This window comes from Amphiura filiformis, chromosome 13, assembly GCF_039555335.1.
Source record: "Amphiura filiformis chromosome 13, Afil_fr2py, whole genome shotgun sequence".
NCBI lineage: Eukaryota > Metazoa > Echinodermata > Ophiuroidea > Amphilepidida > Amphiuridae > Amphiura > Amphiura filiformis.
In genome coordinates, this window is record NC_092640.1 from 11333856 (window position 1) to 11349276 (window position 15421).

At 41.1% G+C, this 15421-nt stretch overlaps 1 protein-coding gene across 1 annotated transcript in view; it reads right to left on the minus strand.

Annotated features, from left to right (window-relative positions):
* LOC140168010 (X-ray repair cross-complementing protein 5-like) overlaps nucleotides 1–15421 on the minus strand; it is a 58213-nt gene that overhangs the window by 6730 nt on the left and 36062 nt on the right. Inside the window, exons 10-13 of the mRNA XM_072191319.1 lie at nucleotides 15140–15357; nucleotides 13961–14075; nucleotides 11960–12121; nucleotides 10741–10853 (exon numbers count right to left, since the gene is read on the minus strand). Coding sequence (XP_072047420.1) covers nucleotides 10741–10853; nucleotides 11960–12121; nucleotides 13961–14075; nucleotides 15140–15357 — 608 coding nt within the window. The remainder of the gene's footprint in view (nucleotides 1–10740; nucleotides 10854–11959; nucleotides 12122–13960; nucleotides 14076–15139; nucleotides 15358–15421) is intronic.

Consider the following 15421-nt stretch of genomic DNA (forward strand, 5'->3'; position numbering starts at 1 on the left):
TTCATCCCTACCTCCAGCCCAACCTCCTCCCAGAGGCTCGATTACATGTGGCTCATGTACTTTATGTAATCATGAGATCCACTCTAAACCTAAATGGGGTGGTGGCTCACCAGTCGCACACACCAAGAAAGGGTCGTCTTTCACTAGTTCTTCCACAGGTGAAAGTCATGTCATCCACAAACACCTCAGTTGTCAGAGTGAGAATGTGATCTACCTTATCACATGTGCTAATTGTCAAGTGCAGTATGTGGGAGAGACTGGCCGTAGCCTGGAAACCAGACTGACTGAGCATTGTGCCGATGCACGTCTTAACAGAAATACACCAGTAGCTAAACATTTCAACCTCCCAGGACATTCTGCAAATCACATTACTGTCATGTGTATTGACAAACCCCCAAGACTGACACTTTCATGCGAAAGAAACTTGAGAAAGACTGGATCTCTAAACTTCAGACAACCCAACCACTTGGCTTAAATGTTAAAGATTAACATGCCAGTGTATCTTTAGGCCTATGGATCTTGTTAGCATTTATTACTGGACCTACATGTAGGCCTATATGTTTGATGTGTCAATTCACATTTGGCTTTCTTATTGTAGGCCTCGTTGCTTGCTAATATTTTTCCAGCTTTTAGCAGTCCCTGTATCACTACCTATTTTGGCATATTTCATGTCAATTTGCAACGGTATTTCACTGTGCTTTGGTTTTAGTGATTTTTGACTTTATCACTTTCATCCGTAGGCCTATATCTGTACATGCACTGAAATTAAATTTCATCCTGCATGGACCACATGCTTTCTTACTTTCTCTGTTTTTCTACCTCCCCTTCTTTTCAGTATGCATATTACACTTTAATATTTGAGACCTTCATTAACTTGTGTTTTATCCAGCAATTTTTGGCTTATTATTTTTCACTATACATGTATTGTGTAGGTCTATAAATATTATTTGTTCTTTATCTAATATGCATATTGCAGTTTGAGTGACATTAGTCCACTTATCCTATCTATTCATTCTCTACAACCTCTATTGATTGCGACCCCACTTGACATTTACTTCCTGTCAATTAGGACAATACCCTATTGTCCTGTGGTGGTGCTTATTTATATATTGTTTCCCAGTCTAACTTTGTAGTGAATTTGCTCTCAATGAGAGAAGACACAACTTATTTTGCTCTGAGTTTGCTGTCTTTTTTGCTACTTATTTCAATTTAAACTTGGCTTCAATTTTTGACTTGAATTTGTTTTTAAACTACAGCATGTAGTTTTTGTTGTTTGCCTTATTATATTTTGTTGTCTGTCCCTGAAGAAGAGCAGTTTATCTGCTCGAAACGTCGGTTGTTTTTTGTCTGTTTAGTGTTTGACTGCTATGTACACAGTGATTTTCATCACTTCCAGTGTACTGTTTTCCTGACACTTTTGTGGGCTCTGGAATTGGCAATTTTTGGCCATCGAACTTTGCCTGTTTTGTGCCTACTCTGGATGTTTGGTTTAGCTTGTCTGTTTATATGCACAGTGATTTTCATCACTTGTTCTAGTGCAGTTTTATATGACCATTGATCCTTGTTGTTTTTGCAGGTTCAGCACTTACTTCTGTGGGCCTTGGAACTGGTAAATTTTGGCTATCGAACTTTGCCTACTTCTTCTGCCTACATTTGCTGTTTGTGTCCCCCTGCATACTGTCTAGTCTGCATTTTACTTGTTTCCCCACATCAAGTTGGTGTACCTTGCTTTTTTTCTTTCCTGGCCTTATATACATTTTAAATGTACAATTGGCCCTATACAGTTTGAATTTACAATTGGCCCTATATACAGTTTGAATTTACAATTGGCCCTATACATTTTAAATTTACAATTGGCCCTATACACATCTTGAATTAACAATTGGCCCTATATACATTTTAAATTTACAACTGGCCCTATATACATTTTGAATTTACAATTGACCCTATTACATTTTGAATTTACAATTGGCCCTATATACACTTTGAATTTACAATTGGCCCTAGGCATATACACATCTTGAATTAATAATTGGCCCTATATACATTTTGAATTTCCAATTGGCCATATATACATTTTGAATTTACAATTGGCCATATATATACATTTTGAATTTACCAATTCTATCATTAAAAAAAACGGAATAGCGGTCCTAATTATGATAGGCCTACTATAATAATCCCAGCAAACACAAAACGTTTTCGATATTATTCGCAAAAGGTTCGAAAATGTTTATATAAAGCATACACTAGAAAAGGTAGGCCTATAAATCGTGTTCATAACCAATGGCGGCACCAGAAGAATCTGGTGGAGGCTATAGGCCTATATACTTTAAGATCTTTTTCACAAAGTCAGATAGGCCTACATTTTCTACGGAAAGAAATATAATTACATTATGGCCGGGCGTTCCTCCAGCTGTTAAGTTTGTTTTTGTTTAGACCCTAATCGTATGCACAAACAAGTTAGACCAGGTCTAAAGTTAAGACCTGGTCTAAAGTGGAATTTAGTTCCATCAGGAATGGCCCTTTACTAGCTCGTATTTCTTTCCCCAAGGCGCGTCATATTGAGATACACATGCAGTCATGACAGTAAAAATTTGACCATAAAGTATACGGTAAAATGCCCATAATCATGTAAAAATAGGCGTAGAGTAGAAATCACTATAAATGTCTTACGGTAAAATACCTGGCAATTTTGTTGACAACAGTATATATACCGTTAAAATTACTGTTGTTTTACATTTAAACACAATATATTGGGACAATACCATGATACGGCTGTTTACCCGGGCTGTTTACTACCGTATTTAAAAATCGAAGATGCAACACTTTACACACCTACCCACCCCAAAAAAAATTTAAACAACTACAGTCTAAACGGTACTAACATGCCTATTTTTAGTGAAATAGTATTTCATTTTTACGGAAAATAACGTAAAGTTTACGGAAAAGTCCCGAAAAATAACGGTAATATTTATTATGTTTTACGCAGTACGCAACGCCAATACGCTCACTTATAGCGCGCACGCAAATACAAAACGATATGCGCGGACGCATTGACCATGTTTGCGAAAAATGCGGCTTATAGTCGGAAACGTTAAGTGATTTGTTCATTTTTACTGAAAAATTGTGATTTTCAAATGCCTGTAGATTTTTTTGCCCAGGGTGGATTTTGGTCGATTTTGGATATGTGATTGAATATTTAAAGCCACGTCTACCAGTGCAAAAATTGTCGATTGAGGAATTAATTCCAGCAGACACCCTATCTAGGGCTCTCACTCCCTCACTATCTGGACAGAGCAGAGCAGAACACAGGATTTGAAATAAGCAATTGGGTAACTTCCATTTAAAATACTCTTCCAGTTGTGGAAGATATCAAATAGGTAAAACCATCCAGGAGATGTATGAGTTTTAAAATGATTAACACAAACCAAGTCTATTTGAAAAACACATTCCCTTTGTGGAAGACATTTTTTTAAATCTTCCTCAGGGGAAGTGTATATTTCAAATGGAATAGCCCATTGAGTCAGCTTACCTTTCTCTTAGCAGGAGGCTTAGCTCCCGGCACATAACCATCAGGAAACACTAACTCTTTGAAGGCTTCAATCTTGACCCATTAAGTCCGCTTACCTTTCTCTTAGCAGGAGGCTTAGCTTCCGCCACATAGCTAGCAGGAAAGACTAACTCTTTGAGGGCGTCAATCTTGACCCATTGAGTCTGCTTACCTTTCTCTTAGCAGGAGGCTTAGCTCTCGGCACATAACCATCAGGAAACACTAACTCTTTGAAGGCTTCAATCTTGACCCATTAAGTCCGCTTACCTTTCTCTTAGCAGGAGGCTTAGCTCCCGCACATAACCATCAGGAAACACTAACTCTTTGAAGGCTTCAATCTTGACCCATTAAGTCCGCTTACCTTTCTCTTAGCAGGAGGCTTAGCTCCCGCACATAACCATCAGGAAACACTAACTCTTTGAAGGCTTCAATCTTGACCCATTGAGTCAGCTTACCTTTCTCTTAGCAGGAGGCTTAGCTGCCCGCACATAACCATCAGGAAACACTAACTCTTTGAAGGCTTCAATCTTGACCCATTAAGTCCGCTTACCTTTCTCTTAGCAGGAGGCTTAGCTCCCGCACATAACCATCAGGAAACACTAACTCTTTGAAGGCTTCAATCTTGACCCATTGAGTCAGCTTACCTTTCTCTTAGCAGGAGGCTTAGCTCCCGGCACATAACCATCAGGAAACACTAACTCTTTGAAGGCTTCAATCTTGACCCATTAAGTCTGCTTACCTTTCTCTTAGCAGGAGGCTTAGCTCCCGGCACATAACCATCAGGAAACACTAACTCTTTGAAGGCTTCAATCTTGACCCATTGAGTCAGCTTACCTTTCTCTTAGCAGGAGGCTTAGCTCCCGGCACATAACCATCAGGAAACACTAACTCTTTGAAGGCTTCAATCTTGACCCATTAAGTCCGCTTACCTTTCTCTTGGCCGCCGGATCAGTAAAAGAAAAAAAACATCAGGAAACACTAACTCTTTGAAGGCTTCAATCTTGACCCATTGAGTCAGCTTACCTTTCTCTCTAGCAGGAGGCTTAGCTCCCGCACATAACCATCAGGAAACACTAACTCTTTGAAGGCTTCAATCTTGACCCATTAAGTCCGCTTACCTTTCTCTTAGCAGGGAGGCTTAGCTCCGGCACATAACCATCAGGAAACACTAACTCTTTGAAGGCTTCAATCTTGACCCATTGAGTCAGCTTACCTTTCTCTTAGCAGGAGGCTTAGCTCCCGGCACATAACCATCAGGAAACACTAACTCTTTGAAGGCTTCAATCTTGACCCATTGAGTCAGTTTACCTTTCTCTTAGCAGGAGGCTTAGCTCCCGGCACATAACCATCAGGAAACACTAACTCTTTGAAGGCTTCAATCTTGACCCATTAAGTCCGCTTACCTTTCTCTTAGCAGGAGGCTTAGCTCCCGGCACATAACCATCAGGAAACACTAACTCTTTGAAGGCTTCAATCTTGACCCATTGAGTCAGCTTACCTTTCTCTTAGCAGGAGGCTTAGCTCCCGCACATAACCATCAGGAAACACTAACTCTTTGAAGGCTTCAATCTTGACCCATTGAGTCAGCTTACCTTTCTCTTAGCAGGAGGCTTAGCTCCCGCACATAACCATCAGGAAACACTAACTCTTTGAAGGCTTCAATCTTGACCCATTAAGTCCGCTTACCTTTCTCTTAGCAGGAGGCTTAGCTCCCGGCACATAACCATCAGGAAACACTAACTCTTTGAAGGCTTCAATCTTGACCCATTGAGTCAGCTTACCTTTCTCTTAGCAGGAGGCTTAGCTCCCGGCACATAACCATCAGGAAACACTAACTCTTTGAAGGCTTCAATCTTGACCCATTGAGTCAGCTTACCTTTCTCTTAGCAGGAGGCTTAGCTCCCGGCACATAACCATCAGGAAACACTAACTCTTTGAAGGCTTCAATCTTGACCCATTGAGTCAGCTTACCTTTCTCTTAGCAGGAGGCTTAGCTCCCGGCACATAACCATCAGGAAACACTAACTCTTTGAAGGCTTCAATCTTGACCCATTAAGTCCGCTTACCTTTCTCTTAGCAGGAGGCTTAGCTCCCGCACATAACCATCAGGAAACACTAACTCTTTGAAGGCTTCAATCTTGACCCATTGAGTCAGCTTACCTTTCTCTTAGCAGGAGGCTTAGCTCCCGGCACATAACCATCAGGAAACACTAACTCTTTGAAGGCTTCAATCTTGACCCATTAAGTCCGCTTACCTTTCTCTTAGCAGGAGGCTTAGCTCCCGGCACATAACCATCAGGAAACACTAACTCTTTGAAGGCTTCAATCTTGACCCATTGAGTCAGCTTACCTTTCTCTTAGCAGGAGGCTTAGCTCCCGGCGCATAACCATCAGGAAACACTAACTCTTTGAAGGCTTCAATCTTGACCCATTAAGTCCGCTTACCTTTCTCTTAGCAGGAGGCTTAGCTCCCGGCACATAACCATCAGGAAACACTAACTCTTTGAAGGCTTCAATCTTGACCCATTGAGTCAGCTTACCTTTCTCTTAGCAGGAGGCTTAGCTCCCGGCACATAACCATCAGGAAACACTAACTCTTTGAAGGCTTCAATCTTGACCCATTGAGTCAGCTTACCTTTCTCTTAGCAGGAGGCTTAGCTCCCGCACATAACCATCAGGAAACACTAACTCTTTGAAGGCTTCAATCTTGACCCATTAAGTCCGCTTACCTTTCTCTTAGCAGGAGGCTTAGCTCCCGCACATAACCATCAGGAAACACTAACTCTTTGAAGGCTTCAATCTTGACCCATTGAGTCAGCTTACCTTTCTCTTAGCAGGAGGCTTAGCTCCCGGCACATAACCATCAGGAAACACTAACTCTTTGAAGGCTTCAATCTTGACCCATTGAGTCAGCTTACCTTTCTCTTAGCAGGAGGCTTAGCTCCCGCACATAACCATCAGGAAACACTAACTCTTTGAAGGCTTCAATCTTGACCCATTAAGTCCGCTTACCTTTCTCTTAGCAGGAGGCTTAGCTCCCGCACATAACCATCAGGAAACACTAACTCTTTGAAGGCTTCAATCTTGACCCATTGAGTCAGCTTACCTTTCTCTTAGCAGGAGGCTTAGCTCCCGGCACATAACCATCAGGAAACACTAACTCTTTGAAGGCTTCAATCTTGACCCATTGAGTCAGCTTACCTTTCTCTTAGCAGGAGGCTTAGCTCCCGCACATAACCATCAGGAAACACTAACTCTTTGAAGGCTTCAATCTTGACCCATTGAGTCAGCTTACCTTTCTCTTAGCAGGAGGCTTAGCTCCCGGCACATAACCATCAGGAAACACTAACTCTTTGAAGGCTTCAATCTTGACCCATTGAGTCAGCTTACCTTTCTCTTAGCAGGAGGCTTAGCTCCCGGCACATAACCATCAGGAAACACTAACTCTTTGAAGGCTTCAATCTTGACCCATTGAGTCAGCTTACCTTTCTCTTAGCAGGAGGCTTAGCTCCCGGCACATAACCATCAGGAAACACTAACTCTTTGAAGGCTTCAATCTTGACCCATTGAGTCAGCTTTCCTTTCTCTTAGCAGGAGGCTTAGCTCCCGGCACATAACCATCAGGAAACACTAACTCTTTGAAGGCTTCAATCTTGACCCATTAAGTCCGCTTACCTTTCTCTTAGCAGGAGGCTTAGCTCCCGGCACATAACCATCAGGAAACACTAACTCTTTGAAGGCTTCAATCTTGACCCATTGAGTCCGCTTACCTTTCTCTTAGCAGGAGGCTTAGCTCCTGGCACATAACCATCAGGAAACACTAACTCTTTGAAGGCTTCAATCTTGACCCATTGAGTCAGCTTACCTTTCTCTTAGCAGGAGGCTTAGCTCCCGGCACATAACCATCAGGAAACACCAACTCTTTGAAAGCTTCAATCTTGGCCCATTGAGTCAGCTTACCTTTCTCTTAGCAGGAGGCTTAGCTCCCGGCACATAACCATCAGGAAACACTAACTCTTTGAAGGCTTCAATCTTGACCCATTGAGTCAGCTTACCTTTCTCTTAGCAGAAGGCTTAGCTCCTGGCACATAACCATCAGGAAACACTAACTCTTTGAAGGCTTCAATCTTGACCCATTGAGTCAGCTTACCTTTCTCTTAGCAGGAGGCTTAGCTCCCGGCACATAACCATCAGGAAACACTAACTCTTTGAAGGCTTCAATCTTGACCCATTGAGTCAGCTTACCTTTCTCTTAGCAGGAGGCTTAGCTCCCTGCACATAACCATCAGGAAACACTAACTCTTTGAAGGCTTCAATCTTGACCCATTGAGTCAGCTTACCTTTCTCTTAGCAGGAGGCTTAGCTCCGGCACATAACCATCAGGAAACACTAACTCTTTGAAGGCTTCAATCTTGACCCATTAAGTCCGCTTACCTTTCTCTTAGCAGGAGGCTTAGCTCCCGCACATAACCATCAGGAAACACTAACTCTTTGAAGGCTTCAATCTTGACCCATTGAGTCAGCTTACCTTTCTCTTAGCAGGAGGCTTAGCTCCCGGCACATAACCATCAGGAAACACTAACTCTTTGAAGGCTTCAATCTTGACCCATTAAGTCCGCTTACCTTTCTCTTAGCAGGAGGCTTAGCTCCCGGCACATAACCATCAGGAAACACTAACTCTTTGAAGGCTTCAATCTTGACCCATTGAGTCAGCTTACCTTTCTCTTAGCAGGAGGCTTAGCTCCCGGCACATAACCATCAGGAAACACTAACTCTTTGAAGGCTTCAATCTTGACCCATTAAGTCCGCTTACCTTTCTCTTAGCAGGAGGCTTAGCTCCCGGCACATAACCATCAGGAAACACTAACTCTTTGAAGGCTTCAATCTTGACCCATTGAGTCAGCTTACCTTTCTCTTAGCAGGAGGCTTAGCTCCCGGCACATAACCATCAGGAAACACTAACTCTTTGAAGGCTTCAATCTTGACCCATTGAGTCAGCTTACCTTTCTCTTAGCAGGAGGCTTAGCTCCCGGCACATAACCATCAGGAAACACTAACTCTTTGAAGGCTTCAATCTTGACCCATTAAGTCCGCTTACCTTTCTCTTAGCAGGAGGCTTAGCTCCCGCACATAACCATCATCAGGAAACACTAACTCTTTGAAGGCTTCAATCTTGACCCATTGAGTCAGCTTACCTTTCTCTTAGCAGGAGGCTTAGCTCCCGGCACATAACCATCAGGAAACACTAACTCTTTGAAGGCTTCAATCTTGACCCATTGAGTCAGCTTACCTTTCTCTTAGCAGGAGGCTTAGCTCCCGGCACATAACCATCAGGAAACACTAACTCTTTGAAGGCTTCAATCTTGACCCATTAAGTCCGCTTACCTTTCTCTTAGCAGGAGGCTTAGCTCCCGGCACATAACCATCAGGAAACACTAACTCTTTGAAGGCTTCAATCTTGACCCATTGAGTCAGCTTACCTTTCTCTTAGCAGGAGGCTTAGCTCCCGGCACATAACCATCAGGAAACACTAACTCTTTGAAGGCTTCAATCTTGACCCATTGAGTCAGCTTACCTTTCTCTTAGCAGGAGGCTTAGCTCCCGCACATAACCATCAGGAAACACTAACTCTTTGAAGGCTTCAATCTTGACCCATTGAGTCAGCTTACCTTTCTCTTAGCAGGAGGCTTAGCTCCCGGCACATAACCATCAGGAAACACTAACTCTTTGAAGGCTTCAATCTTGACCCATTGAGTCAGCTTACCTTTCTCTTAGCAGGAGGCTTAGCTCCCGGCACATAACCATCAGGAAACACTAACTCTTTGAAGGCTTCAATCTTGACCCATTGAGTCAGCTTACCTTTCTCTTAGCAGGAGGCTTAGCTCCCGGCACATAACCATCAGGAAACACTAACTCTTTGAAGGCTTCAATCTTGACCCATTGAGTCAGCTTTCCTTTCTCTTAGCAGGAGGCTTAGCTCCCGGCACATAACCATCAGGAAACACTAACTCTTTGAAGGCTTCAATCTTGACCCATTAAGTCCGCTTACCTTTCTCTTAGCAGGAGGCTTAGCTCCCGGCACATAACCATCAGGAAACACTAACTCTTTGAAGGCTTCAATCTTGACCCATTGAGTCCGCTTACCTTTCTCTTAGCAGGAGGCTTAGCTCCTGGCACATAACCATCAGGAAACACTAACTCTTTGAAGGCTTCAATCTTGACCCATTGAGTCAGCTTACCTTTCTCTTAGCAGGAGGCTTAGCTCCCGGCACATAACCATCAGGAAACACCAACTCTTTGAAAGCTTCAATCTTGGCCCATTGAGTCAGCTTACCTTTCTCTTAGCAGGAGGCTTAGCTCCAGGCACATAACCATCAGGAAACACTAACTCTTTGAAGGCTTCAATCTTGACCCATTGAGTCAGCTTACCTTTCTCTTAGCAGAAGGCTTAGCTCCTGGCACATAACCATCAGGAAACACTAACTCTTTGAAGGCTTCAATCTTGACCCATTGAGTCAGCTTACCTTTCTCTTAGCAGAAGGCTTAGCTCCTGGCACATAACCATCAGGAAACACTAACTCTTTGAAGGCTTCAATCTTGACCCATTGAGTCAGCTTACCTTTCTCTTAGCAGGAGGCTTAGCTCCGGCACATAACCATCAGGAAACACTAACTCTTTGAAGGCTTCAATCTTGACCCATTGAGTCAGCTTACCTTTCTCTTAGCAGGAGGCTTAGCTCCGGCACATAACCATCAGGAAACACTAACTCTTTGAAGGCTTCAATCTTGACCCATTGAGTCCGCTTACCTTTCTCTTAGCAGGAGGCTTAGCTCCTGGCACATAACCATCAGGAAACACCAACTCTTTGAAAGCTTCAATCTTGGCCCATTGAGTCAGCTTACCTTTCTCTTAGCAGAAGGCTTAGCTCCTGGCACATAACCATCAGGAAACACTAACTCTTTGAAGGCTTCAATCTTGACCCATTGAGTCCGCTTACCTTTCTCTTAGCAGGAGGCTTAGCTCCCGGCACATAACCATCAGGAAACACTAACTCTTTGAAGGCTTCAATCTTGACCCATTGAGTCAGCTTACCTTTCTCTTAGCAGGAGGCTTAGCTCCCGGCACATAACCATCAGGAAACACTAACTCTTTGAAGGCTTCAATCTTGACCCATTGAGTCCGCTTACCTTTCTCTTAGCAGGAGGCTTAGCTCCCGGCACATAACCATCAGGAAACACCAACTCTTTGAAAGCTTCAATCTTGGCTCCTGCACGCCCATTGATCATATCATGGTCTGGGGCTGTCAAACAATAAAACAGACATTCAAGGTTAAAATACCCATTCTAAAAATCAACTTGTAGAAAAATTAACTTTTATTTTGTAGATCCACTGCAACAGTCTTCTGAGAACAGGATTTTGATTATCTTCTGGTTGTTCTACAACAACAACAACAACAACAACAACAATTTATAAAGCGCCAATATTCAAAAAGTCAATTGTTTAAAGGCGCTGAAAGGCAAACCCATAAAGTTAAATCTGATACAATGTAGGGTTGTTGGAACAGATGGCATTTCAGCAGCTTCTTGAAAATGCGAACATGCACTATGGAAACTTCCATGAAGAAGTACATCAGGGGTCAGTTGCCAATTGCAACGGGGAAAGGCAAAAATGTTCCTGAAAGGGATCATATTTGCACGGTATATATTATTTTTATTTTATTTATTTATTTGAACGGACGCTTTTGGATCAGCGGCACACGCCTAAATTGACGGTGCGTTCATATAAAAGACAAAAAATACATTGAAAACAACAACAACAATAACTCATAAAAAACAATATAAATATAAAATAATGTACAACGTATAAAAGATACACAACCCACTCACGCACACACCCCCGCCCTCATCCCTCTCACCCTTACTCTCCCACACCCATATCACACATACATACCCACCCCCACACGCACACAAAATCAAACTTATGTAGGCCTATATTACAATAATTACAATCAAAACTATTTACAATCATTTGTACATAGGTAAATCAAATCAAATCAAGTTATAAAGTACATTTTATAGGCCTACAGATTTTACAGTGAGGTATGTTCAGTGAGGTATACGAACCAGACAATGTTTTGGCTGCCCAATGTATGACATTACTTATAGCCAGGGGTGTGAGAGACCACAGACCAAAAAAGAGGAAAGATACTAAAAACGCTGAAAAACAGTGTAAAATCAGGGTAAAAACGCCAAATATGGGCTGAATATAAAAGAAAACGCGTAAATTTTGTCAACCAGAAACGAGGAAATCAGCTGAAAAGAGGAACTCTCACATCCCTGTATAGCGCAATCTGAGTGTGTGTAACAAACTGCATTACACACAAAATGCAAACAAAACATAGCATACCTGTATAGTCAACCACTTCATCAGGTGCATCTCTATCCAGTGCCAATGCTTCCAGGTTACGATAGTGTGTCTGTAGTACAGGGTTCTCAAAGTTTTCACTGCTGAACTTGAATTGTAACTTTTTTATGACATCTTTGGCTCCATCAATCTGTTCAGTTGTTGCTGAAGGAATGAATGTATGAAAGCAAATTAAACACTGTGTTAAGGCCAGAGTAATGGAAGACACATTCGTTCACACCCGAATTTGAGATTTCTTGATATTTATCAACACTAAGATGTATTCTTTCACTTGAAACTGATAAAATACAACTTGCTAATATTTACTCGTATTTTTGCTTGATTTGTTTCACTCTTTTCAACTCTAAAAAGTCACATGGCTCAAGACAGCTTAGTAAATTGGCGGAAATAATGAGTCAGAAATGCGCGAATGCGAAATATTTTGATTACTCTCTTGCAGTATGTCCAACGCAGTCTAGCCGCAAGATTCGGTTTGTTGTTCACGCCAGCAAATGTGGTGTAAACAAAACAAAAATTTGCAGTCAAAATGCCACTTAGATTTTTTAATTATTTTGAACATTGGCCCACTGAAAGCAGACATTATAGATTTGTCAAAATGCCACTTAGATTTTTTAATTATTTTGAACTTTGGCCAACTGAAAGCAGACATTATAGATTTATTGGTGCAAAAAGATGCATATTTAGACCATGCACCAGATACAGCTTTTACAAGCGTGAAAGTCTTACTGTTTTAAAATATAAGGACGTTTTGTGCATAATTTTGACATTTTTTTACTAAAACATCGATTTCTCAGAGTTCACTTTTGACAATATTGCACGATTTTTGTGACAAGATAACTCGAAAAATATGCAAGCAAAAGGTAAACTTTTTGCACTATCGTTTAGAGTACATCAAAGCCTAGGGAAGGTTTTCTCATTTTTTCAAAATATTTGTTTTAAACAAAAATATACACCATTCTGTGCAATTTTTAGCTTAAAAGAGCGACAAAATTGCTTTTTTCACATGTTTTTTTCAATATTTCAAAAAAAGAGACGAATTTCAAAAAAATTTAAAAAAACCTTCCCTAAGTTCATGTCTCTTCTTTATGAAAAGCTAACTGAATTTTTTTACTCCGAACAGATTTTTTTCTAAGTTGTCACAAAAAAATTGGGGTAAAAAAGTAAATTTTTGTGATTTTTTCAAAAACTCGAGATTTTTGAACAAATCTGACGTCACCATGGGATTCCTTGACTCATTTCCTTTCCAAAAATGTATAGTTTTATATACTTTTGACATACAATTCAGAAATAATGATGCTCGAAAAGGTCCATGTTCTCTCCCATTACACTGGCCTTAATATGTCACTGCCACAAAGGGTGGTCAGGATGGTAAAAAAAAACTCACAGGAAGCTTAATGCTCTGTGTGCTAGCCATAGGCTTCAACATAAAAAAGGTTTGAGATATTTTCTCAAAATATCAAGAGCTATCTCAAGAACCACTGAACCAATACTAGGCTTGTTTGTACTCATTTTAATGCATTTTACAGGCTGATTCTAAATATGGTCATGAAAATTTACAATTCTGAAATTTTTGAAATTGTTTAAAAAATTTTGAAACTTGTCGTCTGCAGTCGACACCCGCATGGTTTCCTGACTCAGTTTACTCTTGCTCCAATGCATTGTGCTCCAAATGGGTTTGCTTCTATTGATTAGCTTTTTGTCTCTGGCTTGCTTTTTGTCTCCTGCTTGATGTGCTGCAAGACCTTAGATAGAGTCACATACATGGGATGAAACCCTCCAATGAAATATCAAAACTCTTGAGCAAACTTAATTTTGGTTTTTTTAAACCATAATTGATTTTACTTAGAGTTTTACACACACAGAGTTTTCAATTACAAACTTGATGAAACAATTCACTGATGTAAAGTCTGCATGTACATACTGCAATTAAGGAAGCCCTAAATCACACTACATTATTATTCCTCATTGATCAACCCATTTTACCTTTTGGCTGATCCTCAGCAAACTTGAGTTTCCTCATATCATCACTGAATGGTAAGAAGACAACATGGAACCCAGGAGGTGTTATCTGTACATTGTGTTCATCTAATTCTTCTTCCTGCGGTAAGAATATAAGAATATGAAGAGTGGATTCAAACTGGTAATACAGGGTGTCCCATAAAAAGCAGATCCCAGCAAATGTGATATTTTAAAATGTGTTTTTATCAATCATCCTGTGTTATGTGAAAGCCACATCGCTTAGCTATCATTTGCAAATACTCCAAGTTCATGTGATAAAACATCAGTTTCGCAGGTATGATCTTGGATGTAAAAGTAAAAATGGTTCCAGGATATATTTTGCAATTTTCTTTTGACTTCTGATGTCAATGTGTTGAGGCAGCCATTTCACGCGTGAATCTATGTGACGTCTTTAACCGCATGCATGCCTATGCCAGTGTTTTGAGCGAATGCTAGTGATTTGAAACTGTGCCCAATGAAAAGCACACTAACATCACCGCACATTATCATGAAAAATGGTATAAAGAGATACAAACCATTCATTCACCAACAGGCAAAGTCCCAGTGCTTTGTATGCCTGCAATTCTTACATGTTTATGAGGGCTGTTTATTTGATATGCTGTATGTCTAACAAATCACCCTAGCCTTGCATAGAGCGGATACGCGGAAGGTATATTCGGGGCAGTTTTGTATGTCGCACTCCTTGGAATGATTAGCCTTAATTAACCAGTGATACTGGGACTTTGCAGTGGCTTAAAAGGTCTGTATAATTATTACTAGTTTATGCTCACTCCAGACCAACCAGGTGATGTCTTGTACATTTAATATGAAACATTTGCCAATATGGCATATGCCTTGCAATTCTTTTGAAACCAGAACAGGGCAGAATGATTTTCAAAGGAATTATTAGATGCAAACTGTAATCTCTCAAACACTGTGCTCTGTCAGTAAATTGGGACATTCCAGTCGAATTCCACACACCCACTATCAAAGACATGACCTTAATCTTCCACACAAGGCATGTGAATTTCAAATAGGGTTAGCAGAATGGGGTGGATACCTCCATTTGAAATCTACACTCCCCGTGTGGAAGATTAAGGTCATGTCTTCCATAGGGGGTGTATGGATTTCAACTGGAATAGCTCATTCTACTGGCCAGCTTACCTGAGGCATGAGAGCCACAAATTTGGGCGGTGTGTTCTTCCTAGGTATATAACGACAGATAGCGACCACATCTTTTGCTAAACACCTTTGTAGCAACGCAGAAAACAGGGTAGTACTTCCTTGAACAACAGTCTCCTCTGGAAACAGGAACTGACATGGACGCACATGGTAGTATCGCTTCAGAAATGAGCGTGGTTTGAAACCCATCAGTAATAAGCCTATCAATGAAAGTAATCCATAACAATGACTTGCCATTTGGAGGGGTATATTATACAAATATTG